Source organism: Myodes glareolus, chromosome 16 (genome assembly GCF_982192425.1).
Source record: "Myodes glareolus chromosome 16, mMyoGla1.1, whole genome shotgun sequence".
Classification (NCBI taxonomy): Eukaryota; Metazoa; Chordata; class Mammalia; order Rodentia; family Cricetidae; genus Myodes; species Myodes glareolus.
The window spans coordinates 19,231,440-19,244,830 of NC_142041.1; the positions used below are offsets into that span (position 1 = coordinate 19,231,440).

General features: G+C 42.5%; 1 protein-coding gene across 1 annotated transcript in view; it reads left to right on the forward strand.

The window, feature by feature from the left end:
• The window catches only part of Frrs1l (ferric chelate reductase 1 like), a 29,261-nt gene that overhangs the window by 1,222 nt on the left and 14,648 nt on the right, over positions 1 to 13,391 (forward strand). Inside the window, exons 2-3 of the mRNA XM_048419757.3 lie at positions 11,108 to 11,192; positions 12,188 to 12,326. Coding sequence (XP_048275714.3) covers positions 11,108 to 11,192; positions 12,188 to 12,326 — 224 coding nt within the window. The remainder of the gene's footprint in view (positions 1 to 11,107; positions 11,193 to 12,187; positions 12,327 to 13,391) is intronic.

Genomic DNA, 13,391 nt, shown 5'->3' on the forward strand with positions numbered 1-13,391 from the left:
TTGAACCCTGCTCATTACCTTCACATTCCAGATGGCGAGAAAGACAGCATGGGTTGAAAAAATGCCGCCTGCTTACTAAGGACGCTACTACCAATTCCATCTACCAATTTTAGTTTCTTAGTCATGTGGTCACACAGAGCTGTAAAGTAGCCTGGGAAGGGCAACCTTTTAGCTAAAAAAGACAAACTATATCCACTTCAAAAATGTAATTATTATATTAAGGAAAGTGGAGAGAATGGATTGGGAAAATATATTTTTTAGAAAGAGATTATTGAAACCCCTTCCTCCCCCACACAAGTTTGGTGGCCTAGAGTCTGGCTGTTCAGGGGTCGGTGAGGCAGCTTGGTTCCAAGTTGTCACTCAGAGACCTATGTTCCTTCCATCTTGTTGCTCTACTATCCTTTAAGACCTTGTTCACATCCATGTAATAGAAGGTTGGTGGCTTTTCGGTCTTTGTTCAAGACTTGAGGGAAGAGTGCTGGAGAGTTGGCTCAGTGGGTAAAGAGCTTGCACCACAAATGTGCAGTACCTGAGTCCAGAGCATCAGAACCCATGTAACACAAGGTGCAGTCCAGAGCATCAGAACCCATGTAACACAAGGTGCAGTAGCATATCTGTCCGTAATCCCAGTGCTCCTATGGGGAGATGGGAAATGGAGTCAAGGAAATCCTCGGAAGCTTGTGATGCAGCGGCAAACTAGAGACCCTATCTCAAGGTGGAAATAGAGGACTGATAACCAAGGTTATCCTTTGATCTCCATATGCACAGTGTGGTATATGCCTATCCATACACACACACGTGCACACACACACGTGCACGCACACACACACACACACACAATTGAGGTAAAGAAAATGAAAAGATTAGGATAAGTATCTTTTTGGAGGCTGCTTCTCTTACTCATTGGCAATTACAAGCATAATTAAGTAATGACCTAGCTGCAAGGGAGGCTAGACGACCTTGAGCCCAGGAAGAAAGAGCAAAGGGTGGAGAAACAAGTGAAACAGACTCTATCACTTTGGGAAAGGATAAATATTCCTAAGCATGTTTTTTCTGAAAACATATTCTGTATATAACCAGCCTATACTTCCAAATGACTTAAAGGTGGTGTGTGAGCTCCTGTATTCTCACTTAACTAGTGAAGAACAAGCCAAACTCTCTGTGTCCATTTGCATACCTGGAGAGAATGAACTGTCTGTTGTAGAATCTGGTTTTATGAAGTCCATCAGGTGGACTGTAGCTACCAAGACAAGCTTTACAGTCACTCTGAGAAGTAAGCTCCCAGCCCAGAGCAACAGGAGGATATAAAACATTGGATTATGGGTAACTACTCCATTCTGGCGATTCTCCAAGGGAGAAAAGCAACAAGAAATGAAGTATTGCATTTGCGTTAGTCCTTCACTGAAACCTCTGTTCCCGTCTGCTGTCAGCTGGCCAGGATTAAGGACCATGAGTCTGAGGATGGCAGTAGCTGCCTTCCCTTTGACCAGTAAGGAAAGAGCCTTTCATGGTTGCCTATCTTCAAAGCATAGCAATCTCACCATTGGATACACATGCGAATCAATGAGCCGCTCAGCAGTGAGTTCAAGACCAGGTATCCCTGTTATGGGAAGGAGCTGGACAGGAGGCAGGGGAGGGCAGAAGGATGGGCAGTGTGGCATCTTTCCTCCGCCTGGATCCTTCCATGTCAGCCAGGCGCTGTGTGTAAACATGTAGCTCATGTCTCTACGAGCCTGAAAGTTCTTTAAACCACCAATGCATGCCTAGTTTTCTGTGGCCTCTGTGAACAGAGTCTGCCAAGAACACTTATTGGAGCTATCTTTCTAGTGTTTCTTTGTGTGAGTGTTTTCATATTCATATTCATGTGTGTAGCGGCCATAGGACAACCTTGGGTGCTGTTCTCAGACATCATCCACCTGTTTGTTTGTTTGTTGTTTGTTTTGAGGTCAGGTCTATCATTGGCCTGGGGTCATCCATCCCCGAGAACCTGCCTCTGCCTCCTCATCATGGGGTTATAAACGCAAAAGCCCTGATTTTTCATGTGAGTTTTGGGGGTCAAACTCAAGTCCTTATGTTAGTGTGGCAAGCGGTTCACAGATGGTGTTGACTCCCCAGCCTTCACTGTCTTTTAGTAATTTTCTAAGGCACTTTACCTACGTTAGTTTCCATTGGGGCCATGCTCCTGTGAGTTAGATACTACTGTTTCCCACACTTAAGAGTTAAGGGAAATGACTCACTTTTTTTTTAAAAAAAAAATCTTGGCTAAACTCACACAGCTAGAGAGGATGAGGGAACTGTTGGATCTGTGGGTGGATTCTGTGGCGTAGGTGGTGCCCGGTGTCCAGACTGCCTGAGTGAAGGTCCGTGTTTGTGAATGCTAGGAACGGACTCGGACCTGAGGGAATGGGGTCTTTGAGAAGGTATTTGAGATGATGGGTTTCAGAGTTAGTTAGAAGTTGCAGGTTCTGAAGGGCCAGAGTACCCCTGAGAAATCCTCTTTTGCCCTGGTGTAGGACTTGATTCTCTCTCTCTCTCTCTCTCTCTCTCTCTCTCTCTCTCTCTCTCTCTCCATCTCTCCATTGTATGGCTCTGATCAGTAGAAGTGACAGTTCAGGCAGCCTCAGAAAGAGGCTGATGCTGTGGTTCTGAGGCGAAGCTGAATGGTGTGGCCAGCCAGTCTGTGGTTTAAACCTCATGGAATCAAGGGCCAAATGAATACCTGAAGGCTCTGATCCAACCAGTTCATTAGAAGCAATAAATAGCAAAGCAAAAACCATTAGCCACTCAGTAGAGTGTTGCAAAATGGGCTCAAGGGATTGCAGCGAAAGGACATACACGCCACAGAGCAGATGAGAATGGAAGCCACAGAATGTCACACAGCAACCAGGAGTGACCGGAGGAGGAGCTCCAAGACAAGGAGCGTGCTCAGCACGCGTGGGGCTGCGGATTCAGCCTCCAACCGTGCAAAAGCAAACAAATAAAAATGAGAAAACCAACTCCCTATAGGAATATCTTGACAGATAGAAATGACAAAACAGTAATTAGGAGAAGAAAAAAGTTGCTGTAATTAGTCTCGCAAACAAAGTTACTAGACGTGTCAGTGAAAAGTCTACTGAGAGGGATATACATATATAATGAAATATATATGAAATATATTATGTTATGTGTTATATAAATATATTTTATATATTATATAAATATATTATAATATATTGCATATATTGCATATAAATGTGAAATATATGTATATATGAAAATAGCAAGTGGAGAAGTTGGACCTGTTCTGTATTGTCAATGAGGATGCAAAATGTTACAGCTCTTTGGAAAATGACTTGGCATTTCCTCAAAAAAGTAAAATGTAGAGTTACCATATAACGTAGCAATTGTGTTCTGAGAGACTTGAAAGCATATCCCCACAAAACCTGTTACACAGCTGCATGGTTCATAATAGTCCCAAATGGGGAACAACCCAAAAGCCCAGCAGCTGATGAACAGATAAACAATATGGTCTGTCCATACAATGGGGATGGTATTCTGTCCCAAAAAGAAATAAAGTTTTAACGCATGCCGCATGGTAGATGAACCTTGACAACATTTTGCTAAATGAAAGAAACCAGATACCAAAGGCCACAATGATTCCGTTGACAGAAAGTATACAGAACAGGCAAATCCATAGGTGCAGAACGAGAGACTGCTGCCTGGCACTTGGCGTCTTCCTGGAACCATGGAAATTTTTGAGGATTAGATAACAGCGAGGGTTGCATAACCCTGTGGAGGAGTAAAATACACTGATTTGTGCACTTTAGGATGGCAAGTTATATGGTAAGTTGGGAGGCAATAACAATGGAGGCAGATAAAATTGGCTAATAAGAAGTTGGTTTTTCCAGTACTTAGAAGGCTGAGGCAGGAGGATTGCAAATTTGAAGTCGACTTTGACTAAACAAAGGGAAAAAACAAAAGGAAACAAACAAACAAGCAACACCTGACTGAAGACTTAGGAAGCCTGAATGAAAGCAATTGAGTCAAATGGGCTAGGTAGGATGGGGTAGGATGGGGTGGAATGGGGTGGAATGGGATTGAGGGGGTGGAGTGACTCAGCCGGTAAAGTGCTTGCCCAGAAACTGGAGCAAACTGACCCGCTAGCCTGGGTTCAGTGAGAGAGCCTGCCTCAATACACAGATTACAGACCATCCAGTGAGACACAAGATGTCGGCCTCTGGCCCTACATGAATTTGCATGTGTGCCTGCAGACATGTGAACATGCATTCACACACACACATGCACAACACATACCACATAAGGAAAAAAGAAAAAAAGAAAAAAGTCAAGTCAACTGAAAACAAATCTTCCCATTAAGAAGCTCCGGGTTCAGTGAGAGGGGGGCGCACACTCTAAACATATACACATTTAAAATGTGTAGGTGGAGCTGGAGAGATGGCTCAGCAGTTAAGAGCACTGACTACTCTTCCAGAGAGCCTGAGTTCAATTCCCAGCACCCACATGGTGGCTCACAACTCTGTGTTAACTCCAGACCTAAGGGCATGCACATGGTATACAGACACACATGGGGGCAGAACACCTTCACTTCCCTTACATACATACATACATACATACATACATACATACATATATATGTTAATTTTAAAATTAATATAGTGTTTGTATGTGTGCATGATTGGAGTATTGTGCAAATATGAGTGCCACAGTGCATGTATGTAAGTCAGAGCACAATCTGTGGAGTCGATTTCCTCCTTCCACCTTTACATGGGTTATAAGGATCAAACTCGGGTTATACAAAGAAGCACCTTTACTCGTTGAACCATCTCAGCAGTGCCAAACATGGTTCAGGGAAAGAAAAGAGGAAACAAGCCCTACTCGTTCAATGTGACAAGGTAGCTTTATCAGTGTGCCATACAGACAAGACGAGAAAGAGGTGTGACAACTGAGTTTTGACCATGTACATAAACATATATTGCCCATACAAATACATTGGAAGAAATAAAAAATGATGTTTTAGGCAAAGGTGAGTTTTAAGGAAGTTGAAGTCATAACAAAATCTGACAGAATGCAATTGAAGATAAAATGGAAAGGACAGATATTGTCACTCACTGACAAGAGAAACACTAAATTAGGAACCCAGCAAGTAAGTTCCCAAGGCTGGGGTTGTGGCTCAGGGGTAGAGTGCTTACTCAGCATGAGTGAGACTCTGGGTTCATTACTCAGTACTATAAAAATAACTATTGAGATGTATGTATGTGTAGTATATATATGCATATATATCATGTATACACATATATCTATGATAAACACATGCATGGTACTTCCAAATACATGAATCAGTAATCTATTACTATGTTAATTATATAATATACATGTAATAATAATAGATATTAGTGAATAATTTAAATATGCACATAAATAAATGTCAAAACAAAGTGTATCATTTAAAATCAGCACACTCCCCTTAACATTAAAAATCAAATATTAACAGTAAAATATAAATATTATTTAAGTTGTATAAATAATATTAGACAAATGGGTATATAAGCAAATACAGAACCATACTCTTTTTGAACACTCAGAAAGATCCTCAAAAATTTCCTGTGAATTAGATTATAGCAAATTGATGAATTACAAAGAACCTACATCGTATTGAGAACTTATGCTGAAGAGGATGTGGGGTAAAGAGAACACTCCTTCATTGCTGATGGAAGTGCAAACTTGTACAGTTGTTTTGAAAATCAGTATGGTGATTTCTTAGAAAATTAGGAAGCAACCTTCCTAAAGACCAAGCAGTACCACTTTTGGGTCCATATCCAAAGAATGCTCAATCATACCACGAGGACATGTACTAAACTATGTTCATAGCAGCATTATTTGTAATAGCCAGAACCTGGAAACAACCTAAATGCCCTCCAACTAAAGAATGGATAAGGAAAATGTACATTTGCACACAATGGAGTACTACACAGCAGAAAAAAAAATGACATCTTGAAATTTGTGGGCAAATGGATGGATCTAGAAAATATCAAATTGAGTGAGGTAAATCAGACCCAGAAAGACAATTATCATATGTACTCACTCATAAGTGGTTTTTAGACATAAAGAAAACCAGCCTACAAATCACAATCCCAGAGAATCTAGACAACAATGAGGACCCTAAGAGAGACATATGGATCTAATATACATGGAAGTAGAAATGACAAGATCTCCTGAGTAAATTGGGAACGTGGGGATCACAGGAGAGGATAGGAAGGGAGGAAGGAGGAAGGAAGGGAATAGATAAAAATATATAGCTCAATAAAAACAATTGAAAAACAAGAATAAAGGCCACAATGAACATTAAAAAGCAAAAAAATAAAAATAAATAAAAACAAAGAATCTACATCATATGCATAGATGTCTTCTGATTATGGTAAGATGAAATTTGAAGCTAGCAAAAGCACGAGAGGGACTTCTGGGAATACCAATCAATGGTGGAGTGCTCACCTGCCAGGCAAAGCTCTCCATCTCATCCCCAGCCCTATTGAAAAAAAAAGGCTGGAGAGATGGCTCAGTGGTTAAGAGCACTGACTGTTCTTCCAGAGGACCCAAGTTCAATTCCCAGCACCCACATGGCAGCTTACAACTGTCTGTAATTCCTGTTCCAGGGGATCCAACATCTCACGCAAACATACATGCAGACAAAAACACCAATGTACATAAAATACAAATAAATAAATAATTTTTTTAAAAAAAGGATCATGGGTGATAATGCCAATTTAAAAATTACTGACAAAAGACCTAAAGAGGAAACCATAAAGGGAATTATGATAGCTTTCAATTGAACCATCAAAACATTGTCATTGTACGTCAAAATAATGGCATTAGGGCTGGTGAGATGCCACACCAGGTAAAGACGCCTGCCACTGAGCTGGACAACCCAAGTTCAATGCTCAGAACTGACTCCCAGAAGTTGTCCGCTGACCTCCACAGGCACATGGTGGCCTGTGTGTGCTCATGCACCTATTTAAAGCGTGCTACGACGTGGTTCTAAATAATGTCCACAGGGCTTATCCAGCAGCTATTACCACAGTCATATTTAGGACTCTCTGATCACCCTGAAAAGAAGCCATGCTTCCCTGAAGCCAACAGCACGCAAATGTTTCATGGTTTCCTTCTCAGCTCTTGGCAACCATGAAGCCTTCTGTCTCAATATTTGTCTACTGTGGACATTTCCTGTGCAGAGAATGACCCGTTACCTGGCCTTTATCATTTTTTTTTCTACCTCACTTAGCTGAACTTCTTAGGAAAGCTTTTGGAAGATTAGAATAGCTCAGGAAACCAAAGTCCTTCCTCACCAGCGACAGTGAGCCAGAGAATGTGAAGGAAAACAAGGTAACAGCTCAAAGTAGCGACAGACCTCTATGATGTCTGATCTTATCTACAGAGAGGAAAAAAAATGAACTATTAAGAGATATAAAGAATGTGAATAAACAGATAAGCCATGATCTTGAGAAGAATAACCTGGTATTATGAATAGACCAGTTCTCCGTCCACACCCAATTTATCTCAGATGTCAGACAATTCCAGACAGAAGTCTAGTACCATTCTGGAAGGGAGCTTCACACATGACTTCTGTGCTTTGTAAGGAAGAATCAAGTCCCATAAGTTGATGAGATCGTTTTTTTTGCTAGATAATTAAGATATACTACAAAGTGAAATAATTCATATAACACAGTTATTTTTAACAAATAAAGCAACAGAAAATCTAGAATAGACCAGTTTCATGAAACTGATGATTTGAGAAAGAGTTATCATAAATTACTAGAGAAAGCATGAGTTGTTTCACAAGTTATGTTGAGAAAAAAAATTGATTCAATTTAAGTAGAGCTGGGCGTGATGGTGCACACCCTTGACCTCAGCTCTCTGGAGATAGAAACAGGTAGATCTCTCTGAGTTCCAAGCCAGATGGATCTATATAGAGAGTTTCAGGTCAGCTGGGTACACATAGTGAGACTCTGCCTTACAAAATAAAGCAAAAAGAAACCCAAACAAATCAATATGTGCAGAAAAATACAATTGATTTCTTACCTCACATAAGATAATGAGCAAATTCCCAGTGGGTCAAAGCTCTCACTGTGCTATTGACACAGTACTATAGCATTAATAGGTAAAAAGAGAGAAATGGCTCAGGCTGGTGGGGTAGAAAATGATCCCGTGGGAGCCCGAAAAACACTGGGTGGTGGCGCACACCTTTAATCTCAGTACTTGGGAGGCGAAGGCAGGCAAATCGCTGTAAGTTCAAGGCCAGCCTGATTCTACTTGTTCTAGGACAGCAAGGGTTACACAGAGAAACCCCATCTCAAAAAACAAAAACAAAATGAGAGAGAGAGAGAGAGATAACTTCATTGAAGTTAAATATTTGGGTCTTAAAAAAAGAGCATCATAGAAAAAAACAAACAAGTAAATAGAAAAAAAATTGGTGAGAAGGTGGTAGAAAAAATGGCAACATCTGGAACCAACAATTTTATGATATATATATATATATATACATATATGTATATATATATATATATCCTTCTGTGAACAAATTTGAATTCCAAATAATAAAAGAAACAGAGGTTACAGAAATAGACATCACAGAAGCAGGAGCCCAAGGGCTTTATACAGATATAAAGAGGCATTTGTGTCTATCAGTGCTTAGGGAAATCCAAATTAAAATAATAATGATATCATGTCGAGTTGGGATGTGGAGAAACTGGGGCAGTCAATCATGTGGAGCCCAGGGGACTGCAAGCCCTCGGTGTTCAGAATAGTAATCTGCTCAAACTCTGCACAGTTAGAGAGACCGTCTGGCCTCGCCTCTCCTGGGCTACACAATAAAAATGTCCTAGATAGAACATGGGTAAAGACGTTTATGTTTTCACAGTTGGAGAAGGCAAGCCTGTGGAGGTGTGTCATTTGCTTTTCTGTGACCACGGTGACCAGAAGCAGCTCAAGAGTGGGAAGATTAATTAGCTTTATGGTTTCGATCTATCGTGGGGGCATAGACCTGGTGGGGCGACCTGGTGGCAGAGTTGGCTCCTATCAGGGTGAACCCAGCAGTAGAGGAGGGAGGCTTCTTCAGAGACCTGTTCCTGGTGACCTCCTCCTGCCATGGAGGCCTCACTTCCTCAAAGCTTCCACAGCCTCCAAAAACAGGGCCACCAGCAGGGACCAAGGGTTTAACAACAGCAGCAACAAGAGCCAGTGGGGACATTTCAAATTCAAGTCACAGCAGGAGACAATTTACAGTCTCAATCCGGGAGAGCATTTAAGGCAGTGTATTACAGCAAATTATCTCTTAGCACAAACTCAGGTGCTCTCTAAGGGACTCCTGGTGAGTTCAGACTCACCTTCTACTAGAAGTTCAAGATCCTAGAGCAATGGTTCTCACCCTTCCTAATCCCGGGACCCCTCAATACAGCTCCTCGTGTTGTGGTGACCTTCAACCATAAAACCCACATAACCCAGTGGTAAAATGTTCACCAAAACCATTAATTTAATCCACAAAGCTGGGGAGGGGTGTGTTTAAATAAATGTGTAAGCAAGCACAGCTCACAGAACACAAGTTCTTATTTGGTTTTATTTTAGGACATACGAAATGATAGGAGATCAATGTTAGTGAAGGCGTTTGCCAACCTAATGAGCTAGTTCAGAACATTTTCATAAGCTCGGTTCTAAAACGTGCTTTTATTTGCTGTCTAGAAACCCAGTTTCCTTAAAGAAAACAAAACCAAAACCAAAAACAACAAAGTGGTGCACTCCCTTAATCCCAGCACTTGGGAGGCAGAGGCAGGCGGATCTCTGTGAGTTGGAGGTCCACAGAGCGAGTTCCAGGACAGCCAGGGCTGTTGCAGAGAAACCCTGTCTCCAGCCCCTCCCCGCCCCCATACACAGAAAGAGATCAAAAGAAGAAGATGCAGAACTTGAGGCAGAAGTAACATTGAAGCGATTGCCACCGCTAGCATCTTAGTGACATATAAGGAAATTGTCATTGCATTCCTGGGTGAATAGTCTGTGGAAAAATAGCCTTGGAACGTCTGTGACACACAACGGTAAGGGCGTGAGTGAAGGTGCTTACTATACTCTGGAGCGCTGATAAGCTGTTTGATCAATAAATACATGGCAGGATGCGATCAACAGGGGTGAAAATAATGTCGGTTTTAGCACAAAATCAGATCAAACGAGAGGCAAAGCATCTGACCCGGTTACTTAGGGGCGATAAAAAGGGAGCCGGTATTTGATCCGGTGCTCAAACTCTGTGACAGCAGAGACGGACAGACCTGTGCAGGAGAGCATACTCTGGAGATGTTTGTGAAAAGTATGAGGCTAATTTAACTACATAAATAGTTATGAACTTTATTGAACACAAGCACTACAAATAAAAAGACATGGCTTACACTGCCTAGGCATATCTGTGGAAGCTTGCATTTCACCACTGACGATCATTTATTCGGTGTCCAGTGCCAAACACCCTGCTGGGCAGAGAACACAGGATGAGACACATGTGGCTCCTGCGTACGTGGAGTGAACAGCCTAGGTGAAAAGGATTTCCCCTATAAGCTAGAGGGCTCCACGGCCTTACTTCTAACGGTGCCTAAATGCATTAGGGTGTAAGTAATCTCAGAGGGACCATGCTTGAAACTATGTGTGGGATGGACTTAGCACATGGGTAAGTGGCAGTCCAGAGAGATGAAATAGAAACATCCATTCTATATACGAGTGGAATCGCCCTGGTGCCAAGTTAAAAGCTGGGCCTCTGTCTCTCTTCCAGAGCGTGTGCCCTGCATTCAAGTTGAGATTTCCTAACTCCTAGGGGGCAATGAGAAGCCAGTGCTTATGTAGAACGAGCTCCCCACCCAAGGTCCCTGGTGGCTTGCTTGAAAATGAAGTAAGAACACACTCATTCCCAGATCCCACCTGAGGTGAAGTCCGAAGGACTCCCTCAGGTAGGGGAGCTATTCCGACTTTATCAAAGACTTGCTAACAATGATGATAGAAAATCGGCAGTGCAGTTTTTAGAATTCTCATTGTAAAGACTGTTACTGGATTCTTATGACCTCGGTTTATTTTCACCGCCCAGGCTATCCTTTCCCCACCGCCCCTCCCGTGGACCCGTTTGCCAAGATCAAAGTGGAAGACTGTGGAAGAACGAAAGGATGCTTCAGGTGGGTACAGCTGCGGCTGATAGCCAAGGCTCAGAAATGGACTAGCTTCTCAACCTTCACGCATTGCTCTGTGGGCACATCGGTCTGTTCCCCTTGTAACTTCAGCAAGGTTATGGAGAACTCAAATAAGAAACCCAGTGTTCAGGGGTTTTGATTGTTTGTTGATTCAGAGTCTTGCTGGCCTTGAATTCTGAATAATCTCCTCACAGTTCCTCCATAATGTTGGTATTAAAAGTATGCACCACCATGCTTGGCTAGTGTTCAGTTTGGGCATTTTCTTCTTAAAAGATACTGTCATAGTCACTTTCTGTCACCATGATAAAGACATAGCCAAAAAGGCTTATATCACAGTCCACCTTTGAGAGAAGCCAGTGCAGGAACCTGGAGGCAGAAACTGAAGTAGAGGCCATGGAAGAATGCTGTTCACTGGCTTGTTTGGCCACGCTCGCTCTTTCTTCCTTTCTTTTTTTCTTTCTTTCTTTCTTTCTTTCTTTCTTTCTTTCTTTCTTTCTTTCTTTCTTTCTTTCTTTCTTTCTTTTTTTTTTTTTTTTTTGAGACAGGGTTTCTCTGTGAAACAGTCCTGGCTCTCCTGGAACTCACTCTGTAGACCAGGCTGGCCTCGAACTCACAGAGATCTGCCTTCCTCTGCCTCCCAAGTGCTGAGATTAAAGGCGTGTGCTACCACTACCTGTGAGAAAAACCAGACCAATGTTTAACTTGAAAAATAGACCCAGTTGAAGTCTTGTTGCAGGCACTGACTTCATTTTGCAGCCTGGTTGAGCCCGTTTCCTTCGTTGGACTTCAGTTTACATCTAAAGTAGAGCAGTTCCTACCCATGGTCCCTCTTGAGGAGCCCACGTTTCTGAGATCCTGGGAAGCGACAATCTAACGGCATCAATAGCATGGCTCGGCGTCCTTGGGGTGCACAGTAGGTGCCCTCTTTCCTAATTTGAATTACGCAGTAGCAATAATGTCTCTTTTGGCCTATGCTCCAGGTACGGCAAGCCCGGCTGTAACGCAGAGACCTGTGACTACTTCCTTAGCTACCGGATGATAGGGGCTGATGTGGAGTTTGAGCTGAGCGCAGACACGGATGGCTGGGTAGCAGTTGGATTCTCTTCAGACAAAAAGATGGTAAGACATGATTCATGATAGAAGCTGCCTTTTCTCTTTGTTGTTCTTTGGATTTTGGAAGCAAATGTATTCATCAAAGAAGTAGAAGTATTGTGCTATTCACAGCTCTCTAATTGCAAGTTTAAAAACTCAGAGGTTGGAAAGATGGTTCAGTAGGTAAGACCACATACTACTCTTGCAGAGAGAGGACCGGGGTTCGGCTCCTAGCACCTCCATCAAGCAGTTCACAGCTGCTTGAAACTCCAGGGGATCTGATGCCCCCGGCCTCTATGGGCACCTGCACACAATGCACATCATATATATGCCATATAAACTCATGCGGTCACACACATGTGAATGTACACATGAATAAAAAATAAGTAAATCTCTTTTTTTAATTCAAGCAAACTTTAGTGGAAAAATTGGTTGTTAGAACACAGGGTGTCTTGTGCTGCACGTAGTGAGCATCTCTGTCCACACTATGCTGCAAACCACATATCCTGTGCCGATTGTTTTCTGTCTCTTGCAGACATGAGTGTGGACTGGCTGGGGTTCAGCTTCTTTTCTGTGGGCTCAGCTGAGCTTGGCTGTCGTCCATGAGTTGGGTTTGACTTCCTGTGTGTGCTTCAGTCAGTCTGGAAGGGGCAGCCACCAAGGCTCTCTGCGTAGCAGAGGCAGCGGTGAAGAACCATTGTAAGAGAGTCAAGTGTTTTTCGTTTATACACACACACACTCAACACAGAACACTTCTGTGATCAGATATTTCTCACTCCTCTACCCCATCTCACACACACACACACACATGCATGCACCAGGCAAGTCTCCGATGGACATAAGGTAGCGTCCTCTACCTCAGTCGGTTCTAACACAATCTATGTGTAGAGTGTCAGATGCTACAAAGTGAGGGTTTAGTTCAAGGCTGCTCCCTTGTCGGTGGTAATTTCGAGTCCCAGGCTGTAACCTAAGGAACCAACTATACACATCAGAGTCCCCGTGACTTCCTTTTGAGCTTTGTTCATTTGCCAGAACTTGAGTGAACACTTTCCTTGATTTTCCCATTGTGTTCACCAGCTCTACATTACATGA